The sequence below is a fragment of the Dendrobium catenatum genome, unplaced genomic scaffold (assembly GCF_001605985.2).
Source record: "Dendrobium catenatum unplaced genomic scaffold, ASM160598v2 original_scaffold_62511, whole genome shotgun sequence".
NCBI classification, from domain to species: domain Eukaryota; kingdom Viridiplantae; phylum Streptophyta; class Magnoliopsida; order Asparagales; family Orchidaceae; genus Dendrobium; species Dendrobium catenatum.
Genome location: NW_021380961.1, coordinates 292880 through 307012, shown reverse-complemented (window position 1 = coordinate 307012; position 14133 = coordinate 292880). Strand labels below are relative to the sequence as shown.

The following is a 14133-nucleotide window of genomic DNA, read 5'->3' as shown; positions in this document are numbered from 1 at the left end:
AGACATTCAGTTCAACAATAAATTTATTGAAATCTCAACTCGGATGATCTTAAATTTAATTATGAAAATTTCCTATGCAGGTTGTATGGATGACTAATACAGCTTGGTTAAACAAAATTCTTATCAATGTGTCAATATGTGATATTCAAAAAAAAAAAAAATTATGATGATCAAATAAATCCCAACTCCACAGCTTGACTTCCACATATAATAAGCATAAACTACATGTTATTTCTCCAATTTCTATCCATACATAATTCTAACTAAGGAAATCATGCCAAACCCTCTCCTCTCTAGGGTGTCAACATTTGACACGATCTGAAAACCTGACACAAATTCGATTTTGAAAATTTTTTGGTTAGGGTCAACTTGGACTCGAAATGAGTCGGGTTCAAGTTCAACAAATCGGTCCGTTTCAAAAATAGGATCGGTTTCGGGTTGGCCAAAAAATCCCAAATTAATCCATTTTTTATCCGGAAACCTGAGATTGACAAAAAAAAAAAAAACAGAGATTGATCTATTTTTTAACCTTAAAACTAACAATTTTTTGTTGGCCTCGAATCATTCGTGTCGTGTTGGGCTAATTTCAGGTTTAGGTCAACTTGGACCCGAAATGAGTCGGATTCATGTTCAACAAATCGATCCGTTTCAAAAATCGGATCGGATTCGGGTTTATCAAAAAAACCCTCAATTGATCTGTTTTTTACCCGAAAACTTGAGATTGACCCCAAAAAATAGAGATTGGCCTATTTTTTAACCTTAAAACTAACAATTTTTGGTTGGCATCGGATCATTCGTTTCGTGTCGGTTTGACCCGGATCTGAAGCTGGTCGGGTCCAAAAAACCGACTCGTAAGCAAAAACGGATCCGATTCTAATTGACCCGAATAATGTTGAACCCGAACCCAACTAATGACTCAAAATTGACACCCCTACTTATCTGCCCCTAAGTTTCATTACCTTCTTATTCACATATTAATGCCCACCGAGTCGCCCATTCTTTTCTTTAGACAAAGACAAAATGACCTTTCACTTTCCTCTGGATTTCTGTGATCAGAATTCATCCATCCATCCAACATGTGAAACACTGAGAGTTTTTTAGTACTCCAATAAATAGCAGCAGCGGCACCAAATGTCTAAAAATTTGACCGTTAAACAAATCCTGCCGTGTTGTGGCCGCCCTCATCGGTCTGCAGTTCGGTTCAAAAATCAAGAAAATTCTAGCAAAGTCGTGAAGCATTCACCTTCTTCTCATTTCCCTCCTCCCTCCAACGGCCTTTTCCATTGGCCTTTTCCATTTGTTTTATATTTCGTTTTTCTTGTACATTTCTTTTACAAGGAGCTGGCTATCATTGGAATTTTTATTTGGTCTGGTGAACGTACGTAGAGCTACGTTCGGCTGATACTAAGATCGCATGCACAAAACGAGAAATACCAAGCAAATACCAATAATAACGAGAAATATCATTAGGTGAAGACAAAATACCGAGTAATACCAAGCAATATCGAGCAATACTGAGAAAAACTCAGTATTTTTTGGTAATACTCGGTATTGCTCGGTATTGATCTTCCCAGAGTGGTATTCCTCGTAATTATCAAACAGTACCTAGCAATACCGACCAAATACCGAGCAAAAGTCGAGTAACAATCCTCTGACTAAACGTAGATCTATGTCCGGTCAGTGGACGTAATAAATCACTATCATTGAGAGCAATTTGAGGATTAATTATTCTGTGTTGCTTCTGTTCGGAGATCAATTAAAATGTATCATATCATCTGTGAATTTGATACCGTAACTCGGTATTGTTTTGTATCAATGACGTGGAGCATTTTGGTTGGTCTCAAAACGATGTTCTAAATGAGATCTCCACACAAAATAATTTTATCAATTTAAGAGAGAGAGAGAGAGAGAGAGAGAGAGAGAGAGAGAGAGAGCTAAGGGTTGATGATGTTAGCCAAATTGGATTCTACTTCATGAAATGAATTTGATGTGATGGTTATATTTTGTTAGGCTTCTTCTAATTGCGATTATTCAAATTCTCTAAATTTAGCTAATGTCCTAATTGTTTCTCAATGTGACATTTAGTTTACTCTATCGTTTCAAAATTAAAATATTTTAAATATTTTGAAATATAGATTGATTTAATTTAAACGAGCTGTTTGACATTAATATTGTTGCGGAATAGAATATATGCGGCGAAAGAGTTAGAAAATTTTCGTCTAAGCGTTGTACGGATATCTGGCAGAATGGCAACCTTCGGACAGAAGTCCGGCGGCGCTCTGGCAGAATTCCGGCGGCGGTGATCGAGGAGTTTCTTCCCTCCTAACTTTCTTCTCTTCTCTTCGCCTTCTTCTCTTATTCCTCTTGCTTGGGTCCTATCTCAAGAGAAATGAGGGATCTATTTATAAATTTTCTGGAGTGGCATGACCTGTAAATAGATGAGAGATCATGGGGAAATATGGAGTGATCCGGATGAACGGGCGATATTGAATCCTTCGATCATGGATTGTTTATTAGACATTTGAAGGTCTTAATGACTTCGAAATTCGACGATCTTGGGCTCATTGGATTTGTCTCATCGAGCCGCTCGATTCGACTATAAGCTCGTCATGTTTGGAAACCGTTTGGTAACTCAAATTGATGTTTAAACTTTCTAACGGTGCTTCGGTCCTTGATTTGGACTCATTTGGACTCGGATTGAGTCGAATTTGGTGTCGTTGGGTTCGTATTTCCTAGATGCTCAGTTTGGCTACAAGTTCACTAAAATCGGAGTTCAGGTGATCCCGAATTTAATTTTTGAAGTTTTCAACTTGATTTTGCTTCGAGATTCATGCCCGATCAAGATAATTTTTCGATAATATATCAAATATATATAGTTTTACAGGTTAAGTAGTATGAAGCCAACTATAACTATTTTCTTTAGATTCAAAGTATGTTTATAAACATTCAATATATTCTTTTATTATTTTATAATCATGAAAAGCTAACATTAGGCAGATATATAGATTATCAATAAGGTAATTAATTGAGCAAGATGATTACTCTTATAAAAGAGCTAAGTTATAGTGATCACTTCATCTTTTAATGGATGACAACTACAATGATTTTGTAACAGTTTAAAACCTGTTTTAACTTTTTTTTCTTTTTTTTTTAGGGTTAAAACTATGAGTAAAACTCACTCAAAGATTTTTCTTCTACTATTGAGATATATTTTATAACGCTAGATGAGTAAAGTGGAGAGTTGTATTAGGCAGTCAACAGCCAGCGTAAAACTTAACGAACATTGATAATATGAATCATTTAATATATTGTGTTGTTGTTGTTGTTGTACTACTGATATATTTTATAGCTACCGAAATAATTGATAGTGTGTGTCTCTCCACTACAAAGAAGAAATTATTCTGTGTGGATACTGAACGGTTCATAGACAGCCCAAAACACACCACGTCACTCAGTACATAGCGATACCTAGCAAAAAAATGACGTGACATATTCTGGTTAGTCTCCGAATACCATCCAGGATCCGCACAGAATAATTATTCACCACAATGAGATGAACTTAATAATTACATTTGCCGACTACTACATACACTACACTCTCCTCACCTATTTATTACACATCATGACCTCACTTGAGGACATGTCTTTTCATGTTTTCCTACATAAACTTTCTACTTTTACATAGAGAACTAAAGTTTTCTTTAGTGTAAATTCTTAGTAAAAAAAATAAAATAAAATCAAAATTTCCTCCTAGTGCCATTCCTATTAAGCTCTCCATATAAATCTCCTTTTTAGCTATAAAAGTAGTATTAACATTTGATCCACTCATTGAAATCATGTGAGCAGAGAGAGTTGTGAGGCATGATAGCTACGTATAACAAACAGATTCAATTTTTGAAAATCATGGTGAAGCCAAAGGTGAGCCCAATTAATAAGTCCTCAGCACCCACGACATTTGAGTGTTCCTTTGAAACAACCAACCACTTGTGGCCCTCAGCATTTCCATCCTCATTGTGACCCCGCTCCCACCTCACATAGTTTTATATTCATATACGATTTTTTTTTTTTACGAGAAAATACTGTCTTTAGGCCAATGAAAACCCCGGTCGACATAGCATGCAATTCACACCAATTTACATAGGCCAACACTTAAGGCTTTCACTGCTTGCCAAGGGATTCGAACCAGAGAACTAAGCTTTGCCCAGCCGGCTCTTAACCACCCGAACAAGCAGCGGTGGGTAATATACGAAATAATTTCTATCTTGATCTAAATTTAGCTTATTATATTCTTAGTCAAATTTTGTTATATAAATTACAATAACTCACCTAATTTTAACTCTTTGTTTGTGGATAGCTCTCTTGGTGTGTTGTTTTTCAAATCACAATCACAAACTTTCTATGGTAATTTTAAGAAGTTATTTTCTCTACAACAATTTTACAAGCCATTAAGAAAGTTTATAAAGATGATTATAAAGTTATTAAAAAATAAATTTTTTTAAAGCTGTTGTAGGCATATTATAAATAAATTCTATCTTGTAAAATAAGACAACAAGTTTCTTATGACTACAAATTTAGCTACAAAATCAACTTTCCACCTTTAAAAATATTTAGAAAACGATAATAAAGCAACAACCAAATAAAAATATGATTGCGGTCTAAAAATAACATAGCAAAAAAGTTGTCTCAAATAGGAGAAATTATGATGTGCGGATAACGGACGGTCCGGAGAGCTACCAGAACGCACCACATCACCCAGTACCAAGCAAAAAATTGACGTGATGCGTTCTGGTTGATCTCCGGAAGCCGTCCGACGTCCACACAAAAAATTTTTTTTTCCTCAAACAGACCCTAAGTCGCCATAACGTGCACCAATAGCTCAACTAACAATAGACCAAAACATCTAAAGTTTATCAATCAAGACACCCACAAAACAAACCATAGAACAAAGTTAGGAATGTAAATATAGAACCAGATATGTTCTTCCAGCCATTCATGCATCTAACTTATTTCTAGCACATACTTAATTTTCTAAATTAAGGAAAATAAGACCAAATGAGCTATTGGAAGTTCAACAAATACATCAAATTCAAGTGATAGAAATAGTAAATTGTATTTTAAATTAGAATAAAAAAAAATAATTATATCATATTTCTCCCATGAAGATAAAATCAGAAGATTCAATACAAACAAATGGCACCTACCTCCTTCCACATGTCTTCCATGGCTTATACATTTTTATTTCTGTACAAAAAATAATGGCCAGATAAGCTTCATTTTGATCAATAATTGTTTCTGCAACCATATCATGTGGGTCTGCTTCTGTCTCATGTACCATAAGTCTACAAATGAATACTCATCATTTGTTTTTTTTTTTTTTTATAGAGAAAATTTTTTTTTTTTTTTTTTTTTTATAGAGAAAATCTATTAAGTGCACAAATTTAATCTTAAAATATCACAGTTTAAATTTAATATCTTGATTATATAAAATTAATTTAAAATAAATTCTAATATTATTATTGTGGTATCAAATTTATCTAAATTTAGTTTCTTAATTTTCATTTTAGATTAGTTTTATATAATTGAGAGATTAAATTAGAATAATATTATATTGTAAAACTAAAATGCTTTATGTGAATATACAGAGGATTATTTTGAAATTTAAATATAACATTCAGTTCAATCCAATCACCAAACTTTGAACCCCAGTTTCCTTTGTAAGGTTAACATATCCCTCCCTAATTCTTAATTAACTACTAATCAACAATAATCAAATGGTTGGCTAACCCCGGCCCGCTTCGCTTCCCGATCTCTCCTTTCTCTCTGTTTTGGATTCTGAGCATAAGAAGGCCTGTCCTTGAAGACTCGTTCATCCGTTCTCAGAGCGACTCTCTGTTCCACTACTTTCTCCATTGATGAGCGCGCTCGGGAGAGCACGAAGCAAGGAAGAGGACTTCGAGGCTTAAAAAAGTTTTCTTCTTTTCCTTTCTTCCAGCGAGCGTCTGTTTTCTTCTTTTATCTTAAAAAAGTGGGAAAGCGGTGATGGCCGTGCAAGCTCAATACCCTGCGAACGTTCTGCTTCTCAATAGGTACAGTTTAATTGCCTCCTCCGTCTTGGTATTGGTCGTCGGACCTTTTTTCACTTGTTTCTGGTTTTGGTGCGCAGGGGCGAGACAGAGAGGAAGAGCAAGGAGATGGAAACAAACTTCCCACCTACACTTCTCGAGCAAGCTCCTGTTTTCTTTACCCCTAGTGGAGGTATTGAGCTTTTTCTCTTCTCCCATTTTTTTTACATAGAAGTTGTTTCCTGAGAGGAGGAGAATGGTGCAGGCAATGTGAATCCGAGGAAGAGGGGAAGAGAGGCGGCGATGGCAGTTCCATCGGCGATGTTGTCACCGCAGACGCAGCAGCAGATGAGTCTCTTGTCCTTGCAAGCTCAGGCGAGGGCCTTGACACCGACGATGCTTGGTCTTCCACAGCTCCAATCGTCAACGCCTTCCCTCGTCTCCACAGGCCTCCAACTCAGCTTTAACGATCATAACCAGAGTCAGAACCAGAAAGAACAACTAGTTTCCATCCTCTCCTCCTTCTCCGAAGATTTGGCCACAGAAATTAACCAACAGAAGAACGAAATCGAGCAGTTTCTCAGAACTCAGGTCATACATGAACCATCCTCTTCCCCACGTCATTTAAAAAAGGTAGATTGGTTGCTCATGCGGTTTTGGTATTTATCTTTCTGAGCAGGGGGAGCAACTCCGGCGAGAAATGGCGGCAAAACGGAAAAATCATTACCGTATTCTTCTCGCAACGGTGGAGAAATCGTTGGGGAATAAGCTTCGGGAGAAGGAAGCCGAGGTCGCGGTCGCCGCACGCCGAGCGGCCGAGCTGCAAGATCGACTCAACCGGCTCCGCACAGAGTCCATGGCTTGGCAGGCCAAGGCCATGGCGGAGCAGTCGGCGGCGGCATCTCTACAAGCCCAGCTTCAGCAAGTGGCTTCTGCGGCCGCTATCGCGGCCCCAGCCGGAGAAGAGTGCTACGGCGAGTCGCCAGCCGAGGACGCCGGATCGGCGTTCGTCGACCCGGACCGGTCAAACAAATTGAACCGACTGTGCTGGTCCTGCCACACGCGGCCGGCGTCAGTCGTTCTCCTCCCCTGTCGCCATCTCTGCGTTTGCCCCGCATGCGACTCCGCCGGAGCAGCCAACGATGGCTGCCCCGCATGCGGGTGCACACTGACTGGAAGCCTTGAAGTTTATTTCTCCAAAAACTAATAATAATAAAAAAAAAAAAAAATTGTGGATAAAGAAAGATATGAAATTGAAGTTTTTTGCAATTTCGGATTTTCTAATTTTCACGATTGAGAAAGAGAAAATTCGATTTTAGATGTAAATATATATAGTTATATATAAATTCTTTTATATTGGACTATGTAAATTTGCTTTGATTTTTTTTTTCAGAATTTTTTAAGTAAGAACCCTTCGTAATTGTAATTCTTTTTGTCGTGGCTTTACCGCGAAATACTGTAATGGCTTACAGTGCTAGACAAGCCATCACGTAGGATTCATTAATGACCGTTTGATCGTGAACGTACGTCTGAGAGATGATGGCAGAAAGCTTACCGTTTAGCGATATGTTATCACCGTAATGAGCGGGAAATGGGCCGTATGGGCTAAATCGTTTATATTTGAGTGATTTTCTTTAAAAAAATAGGTTGACTTAATATTAATTCTTTATTTGACCATGTGGAAGATTTAACTAAAAAAATTTAAATAATTTTTCTAATATTATTTAAAAAATATCATAGTATTAAATTTTGAAATATATATAATTCATAAAATCTAACAAATTATTTTCCCTTTGAATTTTATTAGGGGAGTAAGTGGGAGGGATTAATTAGTTCGGGAGTTGAGGTTATCAACTTATGAGTTTGTGTTTGTGCTTGTTTAGGCTCATATCTTATATGAGCTCAAGTTCAAATTTTTCTGACCGAGCTAGTTGACTTGTTGAGCTTAAAGTCTTACATTTTTCACCCGAGATGAGCTCAAGATTAGCAAATATGCTCGAGTTTGAGGCTTGAGCTAAAGTTCAAATCAAATGAGCTTGAGTCGATTATTCAAGCACTTGACTTTTTTACACTCCTAAATTTTGCTCCCTTTGAACTAAATATATGTTGTTAAATATTCAAAATGGCAAGTACAAAATAGGATTTAGATACTTAAAAAAACTTAGTGAATGATATTTATCTTAAATCTAATTAATTTTTTAATTGCAAATTAAACAACCTCTTAATAATTTTGAGTGAATTTCTGAGGCTATTAACGTTTCTCCTATAATTTAAATTTCTCCTTCATGATAGAATTAATTCTTTGAGGTGTGGAGAGGGGAGAATTATTATATGAGATGACTGATGAGTGATGATTGTAGGTTCCTAACAAGTTGTCCAAAGTTGGAGAATTCTCCTACATTGATTGAGAGTAAAAAGAGCCTTAGTTCAATGGAGTTAGATTTAGAAATTAATATGGATATTAAGTTATAAAATCTTTTCAAAATTTATTAAATATAATGATGTATTCACACTTGTAAAATATTAAAATTAAAAAAAATAAAACATTACCTTCGAGCTTTGAGAGGGTGTTTCATACGAGTGATTAATTTCAAATTTGTGTGTGTGTGTGTATATATATATATATATATATATATATATATATATATATATATATTGATGTAAGGATCATTCATGTATATAATGTTTTTATATATAGAGATGTGATTACATCAATAGTTCAAGTGAGAATCATTTTATGGTTCAGAATATCGCTTAACCGTTTGGCAGCTTTTCACATTTGCCTTCTATAGTGGTGTGTGTTCCTCTTTTGCTATTTTAGCATTGTCCGTTAACATACCCTTGCAAACTGATGTCTTAGTTGAGGCTATCAGTTTGTTGGAAAAGTGATTGAAACGGTTGATTGGTAATGATTTGGTGAAAAGATCAACTAGTTGATCCTTGGTAGAGATGTGGTGAACATGAATGCTCTTGTTCTTGATGCACTCTCTGATAAAATGACAATCTACTTCAATGTATTGTGTACGAACATGATTGACAGGGTTGTTTGCCAATGTTATAGCTGATGTATTATCACAAAATAGAGGTGTCAGAGATTGTTGTGGACAGCCAAGATCTTATAGAAGATGATGAAGCCAAATGATGTCGGTCTCAACTGATGCGAGTGCTCGATATGCAACCTCGGTGGATGAGCGAACAATAGTAGATTGTTTCTTGACACTATGAAATGAGTGACGAGACATGAAAGTTATAGTAGCATGTTGTGGATTTTTAATCTTAATGATTGCCGTCCTTATTAGAGTTCGCATATGATTGAAGAGAAAGTGACTTGTTAGACAATGGTAGGCCATAATTTATTAAACCTTTGATATAGTGAAGTATGCATTTGAGAGCTTCAAAGTGATAGCCGGTTGGACGTTGCATGTGTTGACAAGCTTTATTTACCTCAAAGATGATGTTTGGTTGGGTTAGAGTGAGATATTATAGGGAGCTGACGAAATGTCAATATAGTATAGGTTCGGCAAATGCATAGGAGTTAGCTATGGGCTGTAGAGGTTCAATGTGACTAAAGGGCAACTCGTTTGTTGTTAAGCATGACTACACACTCAAGGATGGAATGGGCATAACAGCTTTGGTGTAGTAGTACGCCATTGTGGGTGGGAACGATTGTGATGCCAATGAATGATCATAGGGAGCCTAAGTTGCGCATGTTGAACAATTGGTAAAGGTTGTCGAGTAGGTGTCATAGAGCAGTAGTATCATTGTCTGTGAGAATGATGTCATCTACATAGATGGGGAAATACATTGAGAAGTTTTCTTTGTTGTAGATCAATAGGGAGGGATCTAAGTGACTGGTGTGGAAGAACAAAGAATGGAGAAAGCCTAATAAGGTATCAAACCACTGGCACGGTGCTTTCTTGAGTATGTAGAGGTACTTTTTCAACTTGCAAACTTATGTGGGAGGGATCGCATCGAGGAACCCCATGGGTTATTTCATGTAGATGTCGTTTGTTAGAGGTTCATGTAAGAATGCATTAGAGACATCCAACTGATGGATGGGCCATTTATGGTGAAGATCTACCATGATTAAAATGCAAATTGTAGGTATTTTTGCAACGAGACTAACTGTCTCAGTGTAGTCCAATCTGAATTCTTGTTTGTAGCTCAGGGTGATGAGGCGTGCCATATACCTGGCTATGGAGCCATCCGAATTGAAATTTGTCCTAAACATCCACTTGCATCAAAGTAGATTTTGATTCGATATGAAAGGAAAAGGATCTCATGTGCCTTAGGATTATAGAGCTTGAAATTCTTGGAACATTGCGACTCACCAATTTTCATGTTTTTAGGATTGGGATGATGAGTGAGATTGATTTTTATTTTTTTTTTTTTGAGATGTCCAATTTTTAGGTGAGTCTTCATCTGATGAGTACTAGGGATGGGTGATGCGGTGTGATGTTGAATAAGAGTTGGATCGGTTGGTGTTGTAGTAGGTGATGGGAATTGGTTGGGCTGTGAGGTCATTATCAGATGTATAGGATGATGTGGGAATATAGGTTTCAGTGGGAAGATAAGACTGAAGTGGGTACTAGAAGTAGAGGACAGAGATTGTTTGTTGAGGAAGGATTGGTTGAAGATGTAGATGATTGCTTGTAGGGAAAGATGGTTTCATTAAATATGGCGTGGCTAGAAGTATAGAGTTTTCGGGTGATAGGATCGTGACAATGATATCCTTTTTGAGATGAGGCATATCTAATGAATACACACAAAATGGATAGGAAGGTGAGTTTATAGGTGGAGTAAGGACATAGCCACGAGTAACATAAGCATCCAAACATTTTGAGATGGGTGTACGTAGGTGTTCAGTTGTATAACTTTTTATAGGGGGTTATCTTATGGAGGTTGGGAGTGGGTAGGTGATTGATGAGATAGATAGCTATGTGAAGAGCTTTGACCCATAGGACTTGAGCTATATTTGCTTGAATAAGTAGACTGCAAATGGTTTACAAAATATGCTGGTGTTTGCATTTAGCCACTCCATTTTGAGGAAGCGTGTCTGGGAAAGTATATTGGTGATGGTTGCCTCATGTTTTTCATAGGGTGTGAAATTTATTATTGATGTATTCGCCTTCTCCATTTGTGCGAATGTTTTTTATCATTATATTCAATTGGCATTTTATCATGTTATGAAATTCAATGACTTTGTGAATTACATCAGATTTTTGAATGAGAGGGAAAACCAAATAAATTTTGGAGTAATCGTCAATGAATGATACATAATAGCAATATACTTATATTGAGGTAGTGGGGGAAGGACTAGTTCAAATAGAAATATAGTGGTAGATGCTAACTTAGAGAACAACAACTTTCAACTCTTAGCTAAATGACAAGTGTTAAATGCTTAATAGGTAAGTTGGTATATATGTTAGGATGATGATGGGCGAGGAGTTGAAGTTTGTTGGAGGACGGATGTCCAAGATGATTATGCCAATGATAAGGGGTGGTCTAGAGAGAGAGAGAGAGAGAGAGAGAGAGAGAGAGAGAGAGAGAGAGAGAGAGAGAGAGAGAGAGAGAGAGTAAAGCTAGTGTTGTTGGTGTGGCGGAAGATCAGATGGAGTAGAGTCCATTATGACATGGTCCACGAAGAAGAAGTCGATTGGTCTTCAAATCCTTAATTTGGTAGCCACGGGATGAGAAGGAAAAAATGCAGTCATTCTTAGAAGCCAGTTGATGAACATATAAGAGATTAAATGAGAGATTGGGCACTTGATGGAGTTTGTTAAGATGGAGATTATCTGTTGGTGTGGGAAGTATGTCTTTACCTTTGTGTTTAATTGGTAGCTGTTGGCCATTGCCTATCACAACTTGGGTATTGCCAAAATACAGTTTGGTGTCGTCGAGGTAGGATGGATCAACAGTGAGATGCATCGATGCTTCATTGTTTAAATACTAATCAGACTAGCGGGTTCTTCAGTTGTGCTGAAGAGTGTTGGTTTCTGGGGGGGGTGGGGGGGGGGGGGGGGGGGGGGGGGGTATCTTGGTAGGGGGTATAATTGGGGAGTGGTTTAGAGGATAGATGGAGGATCCATCAAGGAACCCTTTGAACCCATTCACACAAAACACCTTCATGACTTACGACCTCCATATAAGATAATTATCAGAGGTTAATGGTGTGGAGACCAAGTTCTTGATATTACTCATCAATAATTTGAGCTATGGTGGAATAGTAATGGGGTTGAGGGGGGACACTGAGTAACCAGTTGGAGGTGAAGTAGATGATTCATCCATTGGGTGATGTTAAAGGTAAAAAAGACGTGATAAAGAGACTTTGAGTAAAAACAAAAATTCAGTTATTAAGGTTGTTGTGCTTTGATACCATGTTAACCTGTGACACCAGTGAGGTAAAAGCTAGAAATGGAAAAAGGTAAAGCGAAAGGACAAGAGGAAGTAAAGCTTTATTTCATGTATGTGTTCCTGTATAAAGTGTCTTTCTATATAGAGGATTGATTATATCAATGGTTCAGATGAGAATCATCCTATGATTTAGAATAATGCTTAATTATTTGGAAGCTTTTCACATGTGCCTTTTGTAGTGGCGTGCGTTCTTCTTTTGTTGTTTTTGCATTGCCCGTTAACTAATGAGCTAACGAGTCAAGCTCAAGTAAGCCCTGAATCGACTTGTTAGCACATGAGCTGGTTCGTTTAAAGATGCTAAAATAAATATAGTTAAAATATTTAGGATTCATAATTTTAATTTTAAAGTTTTTAAACTACTTTAAAATTACATCTCACTTTCATATATTAATTAAAAAAATTATCTTTCTTATAATTTCTCATTCTTTCCATCATTTTATTCTAATAATTGCCTATATCATCGTCATTTTATCTCTTTTTATAATAAATGAGCTGGCACATGAGCCGGCTTGAACTCGTAGAATAAAGCTCAAGCTTGAACTCGAATTTGTTTAATTAATTAAACTTAAGCTGGCTTGAGCTTGGCTCGACTCGTTAACACTCCTAATAAGAATACTTATAAATCATTTCATCTAATGCTTACTGCATGCTTCCAGCCCAAATGTTTTAGAATTTTTGTTGTGTACTTATACTCATTATAGGCCTATTTTGTTGAAATTTGTAGTCTTTTTATTTTTAAGCCTACATATTTCTCATGAAACTACATACCAATTTTTGAGTAAACCATACTACAATTAAATAATGGGCCTAAGTGCTTGAAACTATAACTGGGAAGGAGTTACAGCCCATGATCAAACCTACTTAGCACTAACTGAATTATTGCCTAAAATAGCTAAGGATGGCTATCTATTTTTAAAATTAAGCCCTAAAAGTACTTAGTATTGTTGAGAACTCCAAAGCTGAGTATCACTATCTAGTGTATTTTACTCTATGATAAAATGACAATCTACTTCAATGCATTTTGTGGAAGAATGATATACATGATTGTTTGTCAATGCTATAGCAGATGTATTATTACCAAATTCTTTCAACATTAATTTGTCTTAATGATATTGGTATTAAACGATCTTAGGCTTGTTGGATTTTTATCATTGAGTCGCTAAATTTGATTATAAGCATGTCAAATTTGTAGATCATTTGGTCATTCAATTAATATCTTAAGAAAATAAAAAATTACTATTTGGACTTGTATCATATTACTTGGATCAGTTTACTTTTCGTGTCATTGAAATTATCTCATCACGTCGATTAATTTAATTATAAGTTTGTTGAATCTTGGATACTCAAGTTGAATTTTAAGAATTCCTCTTTTAATTTACATGAATATTTATGGTTGATTGATTTTTATGCGACTTATCATATATTTCACCTTTAGCTCACACCCAACATGATCATGACCACAACATTTATAAAATGATAGGCCATGGGATGCACATTCGAAATTTATGAGTGTCATTCCTTTGTGTTGTATTTTATGCTAATGCATACATTTTATAAATTTCATAAAATTCTATTTCATTATCATTCATAAATCAATCATCAACATTTATTTACTAAATATGTTAGTAATGTTTGAGATATTTGAGGTAACTAAAAA

At 36.2% G+C, this 14133-nt stretch overlaps 1 protein-coding gene across 1 annotated transcript; it reads left to right on the top strand.

Moving 5' to 3' along the window:
• The first annotated feature begins 5657 nt into the window (after positions 1–5657).
• Positions 5658–7426, top strand: LOC110099527 (BOI-related E3 ubiquitin-protein ligase 1). Its single transcript, XM_020826717.2, has 4 exons — positions 5658–6086; positions 6164–6255; positions 6328–6653; positions 6742–7426. The coding sequence occupies exons 1-4, from the start codon at positions 6040–6042 to the stop codon at positions 7267–7269; spliced, it is 993 nt and encodes a 330-aa protein (XP_020682376.1). The 5' UTR covers positions 5658–6039; the 3' UTR covers positions 7270–7426.
• The last annotated feature ends 6707 nt before the right edge of the window (positions 7427–14133 follow it).